At 52.2% G+C, this 16,260-nt stretch overlaps 2 protein-coding genes across 3 annotated transcripts in view; both read left to right on the plus strand.

Annotated features, from left to right (window-relative positions):
• Window positions 1–12,394, plus strand: part of parp1 (poly (ADP-ribose) polymerase 1) — a 60,206-nt gene extending 47,812 nt beyond the window's left edge. The window contains exons 19-23 of the mRNA XM_078212196.1: window positions 1,107–1,259; window positions 2,759–2,886; window positions 7,693–7,754; window positions 9,804–9,918; window positions 11,751–12,394. Of these exons, the coding sequence (XP_078068322.1) occupies window positions 1,107–1,259; window positions 2,759–2,886; window positions 7,693–7,754; window positions 9,804–9,918; window positions 11,751–11,832 (540 nt within the window). The 3' untranslated portion in view covers window positions 11,833–12,394. The remainder of the gene's footprint in view (window positions 1–1,106; window positions 1,260–2,758; window positions 2,887–7,692; window positions 7,755–9,803; window positions 9,919–11,750) is intronic.
• Window positions 12,395–15,612: 3,218 nt separating this feature from the next.
• lin9 (lin-9 DREAM MuvB core complex component) overlaps window positions 15,613–16,260 on the plus strand; it is a 133,054-nt gene continuing 132,406 nt past the window's right edge. The window contains exon 1 of one of the 2 annotated variants that reach the window (XM_078212206.1): window positions 15,613–15,668. In XM_078212206.1, coding sequence (XP_078068332.1) covers window positions 15,638–15,668 — 31 coding nt within the window. In that variant the 5' untranslated portion in view covers window positions 15,613–15,637. The remainder of the gene's footprint in view (window positions 15,669–16,260) is intronic. The other variant, XM_078212207.1, reaches the window with a different exon arrangement.

Consider the following 16,260-nt stretch of genomic DNA (forward strand, 5'->3'; position numbering starts at 1 on the left):
TCCTTGAAGGTGGCAACACAGGTGGAGAAGGTGGTGAAGAAGGCATATGGTATGCTTGCCTTTATAGGACGGGGTATAGAGTATAAAAGCTGGAGTCTGATGATGCAGCTGTATAGAACGCTGGTTAGGCCGCATTTGGAGTACTGCGTCCAGTTCTGGTCGCCGCACTACCAGAAGGACGTGGAGGCATTGGAGAGAGTGCAGAGAAGGTTTACCAGGATGTTGCCTGGTATGGAGGGTCTTAGCTATGAGCAGAGATTGGGTAGACTGGGGTTGTTCTCCTTGGAAAGACGGAGAATGAGGGGAGATCTAATAGAGGTATACAAGATTATGAAGGGTATAGATAGGGTGAACAGTGGGAAGCTTTTTCCCAGGTCAGAGGTGACGATCACGAGGGGTCACGGGCTCAAGCTGAGAGGGGCGAAGTATAACTCAGACATCAGAGGGACGTTTTTTACACAGAGGGTGGTGGGGGCCTGGAATGCGCTGCCAAGTAGGGTGGTGGAGGCAGGCACGCTGACATCGTTTAAGACTTACCTGGATAGTCACATGAGCAGCCTGGGAATGGAGGGATACAAACGATTGGTCTAGTTGGACCAAGGAGCGGCACAGGCTTGGAGGGCCGAAGGGCCTGTTTCCTGTGCTGTACTGTTCTTTGTTCTTTCTTTGTTCTTTGATTGGTTTCGGTGAGTCAGTGCCCCAGACAGTGGGATACTGAGCTACACGGACCAGGAGGATCCAGAGCCCAGCAGTGCAGATACTGTGGAAGTGGGTGTTGTCGGGCTTGGTTGTTTTTCCCCTTTGCAGTGGAACAGCTGACTTACCTTGGGAGGGCCTTGGAAAGCATGGGTAAGCAGTCGACTGCTGCGGGTAAGTATCCAGTGTGGTTCAGTACCTTCACACAAGGACACTGGAATAAGCTTTGGCTGCAAACTGCCTCCTTTTTGCCACGTGCTGGTGTGTACACCCCTCCCACATAGCCAGTGCACCTGTTGCCTGTATTCAGCATGATATGTTTTTGCTCCTTGGTGTGTGTGTGTGTGTGTAGCACAAAGATCTGGAATGGGTTAGTTTTCACATTGTGAAGTCTTTTTCCTTTCCGGTAGATATTTAAGATTAAGCGTGAGGGGGAAGAACAGCGTTTTGGGCCCTTCAGCGAGCTTCACAACCGGCAGCTGCTCTGGCACGGGTCTCGCATCACCAACTTTGCTGGCATCTTGTCACAGGGTCTCCGCATCGCGCCGCCAGAGGCTCCCGTGGTGAGTGAGGGAGGTGGGGACCGAGCGTCTAAACAGTGAAGCAGCGGACAAAGTTGGTCCAATCATGGCACTTGTATTTTATTTTCATTGTTATTATTTATCGGGTGGGTTGGAAGGTGCAGGGGTTCTCTCTCTCTCTCTCTCTCTCTCTCTCTCCCCCCCCCCCATCAGTGCACAGTCTGATCCCACAAACAGTGAACGAGATACATTACACTTGTTTTCCATGGTTGGTTTTGGAATAAAGCTGGATTAAGGGAGGAACATTGACCAAGGCCACCTGTGCATTGGGATCTTTAACATCCACCTGACAGGAACCTTTTCTAACATGCTGTCCCTCATTATTACACTGGGAGTGTTAGCTGAGATTGTGCGCAAGTCTCTGGAGGTGGGACATGAACTCCCAACCTCTTGGTTCAAGAGGGAGTGTGTTTTCACTAAGCCAAAGCTGTCCCAGTGGAGCTGGATTTTCAGCTGAACAACAGATCTCTCAAACCTGAGGCTGGATTAGCCACCTGTTATTTTTAATAAAACATGATCTTACTTTACAGAAGTTTGGTGAAGTTGATTTCGCACTCAGGCTGAAAGTTTATCCTGTGGATTTTGCTAAAGTCACTGGTGTAACTTTTAAGATGAAGCATTCCGTCAGGCTGTAATCCGTCTGTATGTTCCTAATATCCCAGGTTTGTTTGAGTTTTTTGCTTCGTACTTCTGGAAGACAGCAGTACCGTTTACAGTGATCTGGTGACTGGGGCTGTATAGAGTGCTCCAGACAGGAGTGCAACATCAGTGTCTCATCCATCACAAACCCCACCCCATGTGCTCGCTGACTGGCGTTGTCTCCCTGTATACCAACACCTCCATTTTAAAATTCTCACCCTTCTGTTCAAATTACTCCATGGAACTCTATTCCCTAGCTCTGTAATTTCCTCCGGCTTTACAATCCTCTGAGATCACTTAATTCTTCCAATTCAGGCCTCTTACATGCCCTCTACTTTGCCAATGCCCTAAGCTCCGGAATTGCATCAATAAACCTCTTTTGCTCCTTTTAGATCCCTCTTAAAAATCCACTAAAATCGCGGCCAGCTATTCTAATATTTAATTGCTGGGCTCAGTGTTGGCTAACGCTCTTGTTGAAGCAGCTTGGTAATGTTTTGCATTGTTAAAGGCACTATATAAATGCAGTCTGTTGCTAGGCACACTATCCTACTGCTTGATGCAAACCAATTCCTTGGTTGCCTTGCAACTGACGGGTTTACAACATATACCCCCATATAAACCCTCGATGTGGCTCCTGATCTGTGCCACATATCTGTGCTCCATTTCCAAACTGCTTCCCCCTGCAGTCGATGGTTTGCTGTCCTTGACCGGACTGCTTTTGCCTCCTGTTGGCCCACTTCCCTCTTGGGACAGCGGCAGTAATGGATGAAGAGTGAAAGATGAGGGGCGTGTGAAGGAGAATGTTCCATCATTGCATTTATTATTCTTTTGCTTCCCAACAGACTGGTTACATGTTCGGTAAAGGCGTATATTTTGCCGACATGGTTTCCAAAAGTGCAAATTACTGCCACACGTCGCAGGCCGAACCTGTGGGGTTAATTCTGCTGGCTGAAGTAGCATTGGGGAACATGTGAGTAGCAAATCCCACTTTCATTGTCTGTTTGTGAAGGATTAATTTGCAATTCATGTGAGAAGTGAGTTGATTTAGGAAGTGGAGGAGACCGCTCAGCCCCTCAAACCTGCTTTACCATTAGTTCATTGCTGATCTGCATCTCAGCTCCAGTTACCTGTCTTGGTTCCATAACCCTTAATACCGTCACTAATACTTAACATAGAACATAGAAAGCCACAGCACAAACAGGCCCTTCGGCCCACAAGTTGCGCCGATCACATCCCCACCTCTAGGCCTATCTATAGCCCTCAATCCCATTAAATCCCATGTACTCATCCAGAAGTCCCTTAAAAGACCCCAACGAGTTTGCCTCCACCACCACCGACGTCAGCCGATTCCACTCACCCACCACCCTCTGAGTGAAAAACTTACCCCTGACATCTCCTCTGTACCTACCCCCCAGCACCTTAAACCTGTGTCCTCTCGTAGCAACCATTTCAGCCCTTGGAAATAGCCTCTGAGAGTCTACCCTATCCAGACCTCTCAACATCTTGTAAACCTCTATCAGGTCACCTCTCATCCTTCGTCTCTCCAGGGAGAAGAGACCAAGCTCCCTCAACCTATCCTCATAAGGCATGCCCCCCAATCCAGGCAACATCCTTGTAAATCTCCTCTGCACCCTTTCAATGGCTTCAACATCTTTCCTGTAATGAGGTGACCAGAACTGCGCGCAGTACTCCAAGTGGGGTCTAACCAGGGTCCTATAAAGCTGCAGCATTATCTCCCGACTCCTAAACTCAATCCCTCGATTAATGAAGGCCAGTACGCCGTACGCCTTCTTGACCGCATCCTCCACTTGCGAGGCCGATTTAAGAGTCCTATGGACCCGGACCCCAAGGTCCTTCTGATCCTCTACACTGCTAAGAATGGTACCCTTCATATTATACTGCTGCTTCATCCCATTGGATCTGCCAAAATGGATCACCACACACTCACACTTATCCGGGTTGAAGTCCATCTGCCACTTCTCCGCCCAGTCTTGCATTCTATCTATGTCTCGCTGCAACTTCTGACATCCCTCCAAACTATCCACAACACCACCTACCTTGGTGTCGTCAGCAAACTTACCAACCCATCCCTCCACTTCCTCATCCAGGTCATTTATGAAAATGACAAACAGCAAGGGTCCCAGAACAGATCCCTGGGGCACTCCACTGGTCACTGACCTCCATGCAGAGAAAGACCCCTCCACAGCCACTCTCTGCCTTCTGCAGGCAAGCCAGTTCTGGATCCACAAGGCAACAGCCCCTTGGATCCCATGCCCTCTCACTTTCTCAAGAAGTCTTGCATGGGGGACCTTATCGAACGCCTTGCTGAAGTCCATATAGACCACATCCACCGCTCTTCCTTCGTCAATGTGTTTGGTCACATTTTCAAAGAACTCAACCAGGCTCGTAAGGCACTTCAAAATTTTCAATTGAAGCCCAGCCTCACCAGTTTTTTTTGGAGGAGGAGAGAGTTCCAGATTTTCACTGCCCTTGGTGCCACCAATCTTGAATTTCTCGGAAGAGAGATCATATTGGGCTCAAGACGTTAACTAGGTTTCTCTCTCCACAGATGCTGCCAGACCCCTGCGAGTTTTTCCAGCATTTTCTGTTTCCATTTCTAGCTCTAATTACCTTCTGTTCCTGACTTCCCACCAGTGGAAATAGTTGCTCTTATCAACTCCTTTAATAGAAACTAGAAGCAGGAGTAGGCCATTCGGCCCTTTGAGCCTGCTCCGCCATTCATTTTGATCATTGCTAATCATCAAATTCAATATCCTGATCTCCCCCCCCCATATCCCTTGATTCCTTTAGCCCCGAGAGCTATCTCTAATTTCTTCTTGAAATCAGACAACTTTTGTGGTAGTGAATTCCACACATTCACCACCCTCTGGATGAAGAAATTTCTCCTCGCCTCAGTTCTAAAAGGTTTACCCCTTATCCTCAAACTATGGACCCCTATTCTGGACTGCCCCACCATTGGGAACATTCTTTCTGAATCTACTCTGTCTAACCCTGTTAGAATTTTATACGTTTCTATGAGATCCCCTCTCACAATTCTAAACTCCAGTGAATGTAAACCTAACCGACTTTGTCTCTCCTCATATGACAGACCTGCCATCCCAGGAATCAGCTTGGTAAACCTTCGCTATACTCTGTCTATAGCAAGGACATCCTTTCTCAGATAAGGACACCAAAACTGCACACAGTACTCCAGATGTGGCCTCACCAACACCCTAAAAATTGCAGCAAAACATCCCTATCCCTAGACTCAAATCCTCTTGCAATGAAGGCCCGCATTCCATTTGCTGTTTTTACTGCCTGCTGTACCTGCGCGCGCACTTTCAGTGACTGATGCACGAGGACACCAAGGTTTCGCTGAGTATCTACCTCTCTCAATTTGCACCCATTCAAGCAATAACCTCTCTTCCTATTATTGCTACCAGAGTGGATAACTTCACATTTATCCACATTATACTGCAGCTGCCATGCAGATACCCACACACTCAGCCTGTCCAAATCACACTGAAGCATCTCTGCATCTTCCTCACAGCCCACCCTCCCACCTAACTTTGTATCCTCTGCAAGCCTGGTGATAATACATTTAGTTCCCTCTTCCAACTCATCAATGTGTAATGTGAACAGTTGGGGTCCTAGCACAGATACCTGCAGAACCCCACTAGCTCCCACTGACTGCCAATCAGAAAAGGACCCAGCTTTCTATCCATCTCAAGACGTTACTTGCAATCCCATGTGCTTTAACTTGACACAGTCTGTTATGTGAGACCTTGTTGAAAGCCTTCTGAAAGTCTAAATAAACCACATCCACAGATTCTCCTTGGTCAACTCTACTATTTATACCCTCAAAGAATTCCAATAGATCTGTAAATCCATATTGACTTTGTCTGATTAACACCTCAATTAGATCACCCACTAACTTCAAATCTTGAGGGAATACAAATCTGGATTATGCAACCTGTATTTGTAATTTAACCCATCTGGTTCCAGTTAACTCTGTCTGATGTATCATTGTGGACTTGCGATGCCTAGAACTGATGGCTCAGTGATGTAAACCACCCCCAGCACTCGGTTCTACAGATTTGGAAGGTCCTGGATTCGATCCCTAGCCTTGGTTGAGTTCACTAACCTGAGCCCGGATCCATAGAGCTAGTCTCAGTGTCTCCCTTACCGAGTCAGCAAGAGAGAAACCAACTGTGTTCCTACTTCAAGTCACTATCCACAACCCTGGTGGGGGAGACACTGTGGCCTAGTGGTTAAGTCACAGACTGGAGAGCCAGTGGCTCAGGGAACCTGGTTCAAATCTCACTCATGCCACTGGATTTATTTAAAGATCACTGGACCGCAGAGAGCTGGTTTAAATTCAGTTAATAAATCTGGAATTGAAAACTGCTGACCATTGTCCTCCTGGTTCCTTCAGGGAAAGCAAATCTCCCATCCTGAGCTGTCTTGCAAGTTGAATAAATACCCTCATTGACTGAAGCACTAGAACGAGCAATGCCACACTCGGTCCTGTAGTCCTCCTTTCTAGCCAAAACTGGGGAATTGTACCTTACCGACAAGGTCTCAAACACCACCATCACCAACCCACTGACAGGACAGACCCACCAGCGGTGGTGACAGTGATAGAGAAGGGAGTCAGGGCCAACCCTGGGGTGAGAAAAAGAGATATAGCTCTTGGGGCTAAAGGGATATGGGGGGGAAGGGGGATCAGGATATTGAATTTGATAATCAGCCATGATCAAAAGCAATGGCCTACTCCTGCTTCTGTTTTCTATGTTTCTATGGGAGCATATGGGGATGTAAGTCTCACGATGCACATGGTGAGGAAGATAGTCTATTCTTATATACAGAGCCTGGAGAAAAATAAATGCAGAAGAGCCAGACTACTCAAGCTCATTTATTCAGGAAAGGTAGGTTCATAAAATAGTTTGAACTTCAAACAGGTGAAGGCAGCCAGTAAAAGGGCAGTTTGAACAGGTACCAAGAGGTCCTTATTCACCAGAAGGCTGATAGACATTTACAAAGGGTGGTTTTCTGCCCAAAAGTAAATAACCCATGGCACCACAATCCCCACCACTGGTAGGGCAAGAAGGTGGGTTCCAAATCCACCCCTGCCGGAATGGGATTGAATTCCCATTGGTGCTGTTGGCACCACTGATCCACACTGGCCATCCAACCAGCTGCCCCCCCCCCCCAACCCCCTCGAGGGGTCCAACAACAAGCACCATTACATACTTGTAGGTCCCAGAGCTATGAATGATGATGATAGCAGCTCCATCTGCTTTCCATCACATGGCTGATGAGGACTTTCTCTCGCACTAAAAGTGTGCTGCTGGTATGTTGGAAAGATTTACAAGCCGACGCTCAGTGTTGTGAACGCACCTTGGCCCTCAGGTCCTGCAGTGGGACTTAAACCCGGAGTTTCCAATTCAGGGGCAGAGAGACTACCCACTGTACCACAAGTCCTCCTTTATGATGGATTAATAAGAGCCAGCGAAGAGACTGGAATTGGCAGTAGTTTGGGGGAACTTGAGAATGTGCAAGCGTGGACTGAGGTAGATATCTCCAGTGTGGGGCGAGGACTGAGATTGGATTGGTACCTGCTTTATGGCACTCGCTCTGGGATTGGAGTTGGTAGCTTCCTACTGTGATGAGCTTTGAACTTTTCAGTTGAACTGATGGGCTCAGTTTGAGCCCAGTTTGTGGACTCACAAACTGTTTGTGAGGGCACTTACTGTCAGATATTGTGTTTTCACAGGCACGAGTTGAAACGAGCAAATCACGTTACAAAACTACCAAAAGGCAAACACAGCGTGAAAGGTAAGCACAGCCGTGGGGCAGGGGGCGGGGGCGCGCGGGCAGGGGGCGGAGACGCGAGGGCAGGGGGCGGAGACGCGAGGGCAGGGGGCGGAGACGCGAGGGCAGGGGGCGGAGACGCGAGGACAGGGGGCGGGGGCGCGCGGGCAGAGGGCGGAGACGCGAGGGCAGGGGGCGGGGGCGCGCGGGCAGAGGGCGGAGACGCGAGGGCAGGGGGCGGAGACGCGAGGGCAGGGGGCGGAGACGCGAGGGCAGGGGGCGGAGACGCGAGGGCAGGGGGCGGAGACGCGAGGGCAGGGGGCGGAGACGCGGGGGCAGGGGGCGGAGACGCGAGGGCAGGGGGCGGAGACGCGAGGGCAGGGGGCGGAGACGCGAGGGCAGGGGGCGGAGACGCGAGGGCAGGGGGCGGAGACGCGAGGGCAGGGGGCGGAGACGCGAGGGCAGGGGGCGGAGACGCGAGGGCAGGGGGGCGGAGACGCGAGGGCAGGGGGCGGAGACGCGAGGACAGGGGGGCGGGGGCGCGCGGGCAGGGGGCGGAGACGCGAGGGCAGGGGGCGGAGACGCGAGGGCAGGGGGCGGAGACGCGAGGACAGGGGGCGGAGACGCGAGGGCAGGGGGCGGAGACGCGAGGGCAGGGGGCGGAGACGCGAGGGCAGGGGGCGGAGACGCGGGGGCAGGGGGCGGAGACGCGAGGACAGGGGGCGGAGACGCGAGGGCAGGGGGGCGGAGACGCGAGGGCAGGGGGCGGAGACGCGAGGGCAGGGGGCGGAGACGCGGGGGCAGGGGGCGGAGACGCGAGGACAGGGGGCGGAGACGCGAGGGCAGGGGGCGGAGACGCGAGGGCAGGGGGCGGAGACGCGAGGGCAGGGGGGCGGAGACGCGAGGGCAGGGGGCGGAGACGCGAGGGCAGGGGGCGGAGACGCGAGGGCAGGGGGCGGAGACGCGAGGGCAGGGGGCGGAGACGCGAGGGCAGGGGGGCGGAGACGCGAGGGCAGGGGGCGGAGACGCGAGGGCAGGGGGCGGAGACGCGAGGGCAGGGGGGCGGAGACGCGAGGGCAGGGGGGCGGAGACGCGAGGGCAGGGGGCGGAGACGCGAGGGCAGGGGGCGGAGACGCGAGGGCAGGGGGCGGAGACGCGAGGGCAGGGGGCGGAGACGCAGGGGCGGAGACGCGAGGGCAGGGGGCGGAGACGCGAGGGCAGGGGGCGGAGACGCGAGGGCAGGGGGCAGAGACGCGAGGACAGGGGGCGGAGACGCGAGGGCAGGGGGCGGAGACGCAGGGGCGGAGACGCGAGGGCAGGGGGGCGGAGACGCGAGGGCAGGGGGCGGAGACGCGAGGGCAGGGGGGCGGAGGCACGCGGGCAGGGGGCGGAGACGCGAGGGCAGGGGGCGGAGACGCGAGGGCAGGGGGCGGAGACGCGAGGGCAGGGGGCGGAGACGCGAGGGCAGGGGGCGGAGACGCGAGGGCAGGGGGCGGGGGCGCGCGGGCAGGAGGCGGAGACGCGAGGGCAGGGGGCGGAGACGCGAGGGCAGGGGGCGGGGGCGCGTGTGTGGGGAAGGTTTCTCGTGCCTGGGGGGGATGTGTGTAGCCCCATCCTTTAGCAGCCCATAAATCTGCTCCCTGCATACAGGACTGAGTTGTGTGTTGACTTAGAAGGAGAGTTCTCCTTGGGCCTTTCAGACTGTAAGTTCTTCCATTCTGTTCTCTGAGGGAAGAACACACAGGTTTGGAAGCAGCATCTTCATCTCCCTCCCATTCCTGTGTGCTTCCTCGAGGGAGAAGATGAAGAGATTGCATTTTGATCTCTCGTGGGGGTGGGGCTGCAGAGCAATCCGTGCTGTTGATGGAAGATAGCTCTGGGGATCCTGAGCCCCACTCTGCAATGGCAAGCGAAGCAGCAGCTTGCAAAGCGGAGGGTGGTGGGTGTTGTGGGTTAAGAGGGATTAGCTTCAATTCCCTGTTCGGCTGCAGGGGGCTGAGCAAAGGGTGTCAGGCTGGCTAGGAATATCACTGACACCTCTGCGAGAAAACTCTGCTTCCACTTTCTCCACAGGGGTTGGGAAGACAGCTCCGGATCCCGGTGCCACCATCAAGATGGACGGAGTGGACGTTCCGCTGGGGAAAGGTGTCCAAACACAAGTCACAGACTCCAGTTTGCTGTACAATGAGTATCCTTCTCTACAAGAGAGCAGTGGGGCACTGATTCTCTTTGAAACCAACCAGGTCTACGACACTGCACCTGCACTGTCCAGATTGGGGAAGGGGCCTTCAGTGGATGTGTTTTTATTTCAAACGGGCTGCCCACCTTTCCCCTCCGATACCTGAACACAAGACCAAGGGGAGGAATGATGGGAAAGTGGCTTTGCTCTCACAAAGGTGAAGCCGATGAGAAATAGACCCAGCCCCAACTGGACCCAGCGAGAGGGCCGGACCCAGTGAGAGGGCCGCAAAGTGCTGACCTGTGGAATGACAGGGAGCCAACAGGAACTTATAGGGTGAGGGACCCTCTCGCTGCCCCCATCCTCTCGGACCCTTACTGCAAATGACATTTAGCCGAGGCCGGGGTCAGTCCGTCACTGCACTCGACATGTAGCCGGGGTCAGTCCCTCACTGCACTCCTCATGTAGCCGGGGTCAGTCCGTCACTGCACTCCTCATGTAGCCGGGGTCAGTCCGTCACTGCACTCCTCATGTAGCCGGGGTCAGTCCCTCACTGCACTCCTCATGTAGCCGGGGTCAGTCCGTCACTGCACTCGACATGTAGCCGGGGTCAGTCCCTCACTGCACTCCTCATGTAGCCGGGGTCAGTCCGTCACTGCACTCCTCATGTAGCCGGGGTCAGTCCGTCACTGCACTCCTCATGTAGCCGGGGTCAGTCCGTCACTGCACTCCTCATGTAGCCGGGGTCAGTCCCTCACTGCACTCCTCATGTAGCCGGGGTCAGTCCCTCACTGCACTCCTCATGTAGCCGGGGTCAGTCCCTCACTGCACTCGACATGTAGCCGGGGTCAGTCCGTCACTGCACTCCTCATGTAGCCGGGGTCAGTCCCTCACTGCACTCCTCATGTAGCCGGGGTCAGTCCCTCACTGCACTCCTCATGTAGCCGGGGTCAGTCCGTCACTGCACTCCTCATGTAGCCGGGGTCAGTCCCTCACTGCACTCCTCATGTAGCCGGGGTCAGTCCGTCACTGCACTCGACATGTAGCCGGGGTCAGTCCGTCACTGCACTCCTCATGTAGCCGGGGTCAGTCCCTCACTGCACTCCTCATGTAGCCGGGGTCAGTCCGTCACTGCACTCCTCATGTAGCCGGGGTCAGTCCCTCACTGCACTCCTCATGTAGCCGGGGTCAGTCCCTCACTGCACTCCTCATGTAGCCGGGGTCAGTCCCTCACTGCACTCGACATGTAGCCGGGGTCAGTCCCTCACTGCACTCCTCATGTAGCCGGGGTCAGTCCCTCACTGCACTCCTCATGTAGCCGGGGTCAGTCCCTCACTGCACTCCTCATGTAGCCGGGGTCAGTCCGTCACTGCACTCCTCATGTAGCCGGGGTCAGTCCCTCACTGCACTCCTCATGTAGCCGGGGTCAGTCCCTCACTGCACTCGACATGTAGCCGGGGTCAGTCCCTCACTGCACTCCTCATGTAGCCGGGGTCAGTCCCTCACTGCACTCCTCATGTAGCCGGGGTCAGTCCGTCACTGCACTCCTCATGTAGCCGGGGTCAGTCCGTCACTGCACTCACCAGACAAGATCCCCAACACTTAGTGGGAGGATGTCACACAGTGAACCCCACTGTGCACTCTCTGCTTGAGACTCCCACACGACTACACTCTCACTGGCCGAGACTCAGTCCTTCAGTGCTTGTTAATGTGTCTAGTGAAGAACAGTCCACGCGTGAACCGGTTTCGCAGAATGAATCAGCAGGTGAAGGGACAGAAGAGTGAGGTGAAATAGATGTTTTCAAGTTTGTGGTTGTCTACCTTAACTCGTGACTTTTCAGGTACATTGTCTACGATGTGGCCCAGGTGAACATGAAGTACCTGCTGAAACTCAACTTCAAGTACAAAAGCTCGCTGTGGTGAACACACTGCCTCGTAAACCCTCTCCCCCTAAATAAATCATCGCCATCTGCAAAATCAGGTTCCAGGAAGAGGCAGGGGTGGGGGGAGCTGCAGGCAGGGACAGGATTGGAGGTGATATTCTCATTCTCAGCTGGGCAATGGCCATGGGGAGGCTTTAGGCTGAGCTAAGGGAGACAGAAGCCCCATACCTGCAAACTGACAAAAGCCATAAATGAAGATGATATTAGATTTTTTTTTTTTAAGTGCAAGTTGACTACTTACCTTGGGGAAGGGGTTTGATTTGACTGTTAAAATGGCTGTTGATTTTAACCAGCCAGTGAAGTGGCTTAACTGACAGTTAGAAAGCATTTGGTTTACTTGTGAGAAACCTTATTGTGAGGTAGCGATCCCTACCCTTATAAAGGCTGACAGATCCAGGACAGTATAGTTGCTTTTTGTATTTGCTACCTTCTCTCCTCTTCATTTGAAAGGTCATTCTTTTTCTCTATAACTGCATCCCTTTGGCATTTTCTTTTTCCATTTTATATTATGTGAGGAATAAAGGGATAGCTTTAAAAAATAACCTTGCCTCTGTGTTTATTATAATGTTAGGATAATTAGTTGTGTCTTCAAATTCTTCATCTAACAATGCGGTAAGGCTGGCCATTCGTTGCCTGTCATTCGCTGTGAGTATTGGGTCGCAACTCTCGCCTGAGTCAGAAGGTCAGAGGACTCCAGGACTTGAACCCATAATCCAGGCTGACACACTCTCAGTGCGCTAGTGGGGGAGTGCTGTGCTGCCGGAGATGCCACCTTTCCATTGTGATGTTAAACCTGGGCCTCCAGTGGTGTGCACAAATTGGCTGCTGTCGTTTCTTGGCTGCAAAGTGCTCTGCGTTGACCTGAGATTGTGGGCTGCAGCGTGGTACAAAGGATAATTTACTATTCATCAGTCATGACGAGGGGATGGATGTAAACATCATGGGCTTCCTTCACAGTGCATGGAATTGGGATTCTCAAGTGAGGTTAACCACTCGGCTCAAACCAGTGACAGCAGAGGTTATTTCATGTGTACCTGAGGAGCAGATAAGACCTTGGTTTTAAACATTTAATCTGAAAGATGACAACGCCTAGTGCAGCACTGCAGTACTAACCTAGATTTTTGTGTTCAACCCCTGGAGTGGGACTTGAACCCACAACTTTCCGACTCAAAGGCAAGGGTAATACCAACTGAGCCACGGCTGCTACCTAACAATAATGATGCAGTTAGACTGAGGTCCCTTTTTCAAGACTTTGCTGCACTGTCACAGTTACAGCAAAGGGACTGGAACAACGTAGCATGCGCTATAGTTTTTTTTAAGACAGGTGAGTCGCATCAAATGACAGCAGAGGGCGAACTGACCCAGGGAAATGCTTAATTAGTAACTTCAATGTGTGTGAAGCCCTAAGCTCATTCTTTGACCCGGGGGACCCTGTTATGAGCACAGGGCAGCGTGCAATGTCAACCTCTATTGTCCCATGGTTAGTTAATTAGGTGCTCTCTGGCCAAGAGTGCGGGTCACTTGTGGTTACTTAGCTGAGTGTTGTTTTTAAAGAAAAATATTGTTTTTCCATTTACCTCAGAGGGGATCTGACTCATTATTTAAAACTTTTTGTCCCTTGGTTTAAGAAGCTTTAAGAGAGCCTGTGAGAAGTTTTTCTGTATGTGGTATTTTTTGTATTCGATTGCTAGAGTCATAAACACAAGGAAAACCATTCGGCCCATTCTCTCCCTCATGGATGGGTCCATGTTTTGGAGTAAGGAGTCTAACAACACCAGGTTAAAGCCCAACTCACCTGACGAAGGAGCGGCGCTCCGAAAGCTAGTGGCGTTTGCTACCAAATAAACCTGTTGGACTTTAACCTGGTGTTGTTAGACTCCTTACTGTGTTTACCCCAGTCCAACGCCGGCATCTCCACTCCATTTTTTTGGATACAGGCTTTGCTACTTAACACCGTCTGCAAATACTTGTGCAACGACACACAGGTGAACTCTCACCTTTATTGATGTTCTCAGGTACTGATATCTTGTACAAGGAGATCTCTGCTTCTGTATTCCAAAAAGTACCACATAGTCCAGCCCGTTTGTCAGGCAAATGGTACAAAACTTTCAAATAGAGACATTACACTGAGGCATCTGTTCCCTGATTTGACGTTTAAAGATCCCATGGTGCTATTTGGAGTAGACAAGTTCTTTGTGTTGCCCTGGCTAGCATTTAACCCTGAACAAACGTCATTAAAGATAGATTATCCGAAAAATATAACATTGCTTTTTGTGGGAATTTGCTGTGTGCCAATTGACTTGTTTCCTACATTACAATCGTGGCAATGTGAAATTGGCATGGGATATCCTGAGCATATGAAAACTGCTATAGAAACATATTAATCAGTTGTCCTTTCTGCTAAAGTCAGTTGTTTTAGTGCTGTTTGGAACCTGAACATCTTGAAGCTGTGTAGAGATATTTAAATACAAAACTGGTTTTCTTCAAATGTGCTGGAGTGTCAGAAAAGGAAGGATCGCACCGGCTGAGACAGCAACAGTGTCTCTGGAGTGAGCCCAGCAATGTTGATGTAGTTTGGCTTCTCAGACCTGATTGAGGTCCACTAACTCGGCATTGGCCAGGGATGAAAACCAGGTTTGTTCTGTCCCCCTGTCCTCGCCCTTGGGGTGGTTCCAGCTGTCTCCTATACCACAGTGCTACCACTGCTGGTGGGTCTGTTGTGTTATTCGGGTGGTGATGATTGTGTTTGAGACCTTGTCAGTAAGGCACAATTCCCCAATTTTTAAAATTTGATTGATCACGTATTAGTATACAGTGAAAGTATTGTTTCTTGTGCACTATACAGACAAAGCATACCGTTTATAGAGTACATGGGGGAGAAGGAAAGGAGAGGATGCAGAACATAGTGTTACAGTCATAGCTAGGGTGTAGAGAAAGAAGCTTAATACAAGGTAGTTCCATTCAAAAGTCTGGGAAGAAGCTGTTCTTGAATTGGTTGGTTGGCTGGAAAGGAGGAACACAGTAAGAGGTCTCACAACACCAGGTTAAAGTCCAACAGGTTTATTTGGTAGCAAAAGCCACTAGCTTTCGGAACAGGCTGTTCCTTCATCAGGTAAGTGGGAGTTCTGTTCACAAAGAGGGCATATAAAGGCACAAACTCACTTTACAAAATAATGGTTGGAATGCGAGTCTTTACAGGTAATCAAGTCTTAAAGGTACAGACAATGTGAGTGGAGAGCGCGTTAAGCACAGGTTAAAGTTATTGTCTCCAGACAGGACAGTTAGTGAGATTTTGCAAGCCCAGGCAAGTCGTGGGGGTTACAGATAGTGTGACATGAACCCAAGAAAGGAGGACTACAGGGCTGCCATTGTATGGTATTGTTCTTTCTGGTGCTTCAGTCAATGGGGGTATTTGCTCAACTTGCAAGGCACCTCAGGATGGCAGATTTCCTTTCCCTAAAGGAACCAGTAAGACAATGGTCAGCAAAATTTGTCTGAAACGTCACAAAATTGAGATTTGACGCTGTGTCGCTGGAGACCTTCAAGTCCAGGGACATGTCAAGTGGGTTACATTGATTCAAATCCAAACCAAATTGAAATTCTCAACGTGCCAGCTCTGTCCAGTGCAGTGAGGGGGGTGGGATTTGAACCGGCTGCCGCGGCTCTCCCGGTCCCCAGTCCTGCGCGCTGCCCGCGCCGCCCGCGGCTCGGGGTTTGTTTCTGCCGCCCTGGCGCACCCACAATGCCGCGCGGCGCTCTTTGAAAAGCGGCGCGGCCGATTCAAGATGGCGGAGGTGGAGGAGCTGCCGGATGAGAGTGAGTCCCGGGGAGAGGAGGACAGGAGCGGGGGGAGAGCGAGTCCCGGGGAGAGAGGGAGAGCGAGCGAGTCCAGGGGAGACAGGGAGCGGGGGATAGGGAGGCCCACATACCCGGGCCGGAGCTGGGGGCTGAGCCGCCGCTACCTGCAGCCCCTCCGGCGGCGGGGGGAGAGAGACACACACACACAGTGGATCCGCCTGCTGAGGCCGAAGATCCGGCACTGACTGACAGGCCGGCCCGCCCGTCCGCCAGCCCCGTCCACTCTGCTGCAGAGCCGGGCACACAGCTGCAGTGGAGGCGGCCCGGGCTCTGCCTGAGGAGGACCGGCTGTCAGGCCCGGGTCTCTTCCCCCCCACCCCCCCCCCCCTTCTCCCGGCCCAGGTCTCCCCACCCCTCAAGGGTCAGAGCCCAGCACAGACCCCCGAACAGACTGGGGGGGAAACTGGCTCCCTGCTTAGAAAATAGAAATCACAGCAGGAGAGGGGGAATCACCTTCAACACACTGCCACTGCTGCAAGAAAAGTTGTGATATTTATTTAAATTTCAGACTGAATTTAGTTCCTTTTTGAGTGTGTGTATTTATATATAA

Source organism: Mustelus asterias, chromosome 5, assembly GCF_964213995.1.
Source record: "Mustelus asterias chromosome 5, sMusAst1.hap1.1, whole genome shotgun sequence".
Lineage (NCBI taxonomy): Eukaryota > Metazoa > Chordata > Chondrichthyes > Carcharhiniformes > Triakidae > Mustelus > Mustelus asterias.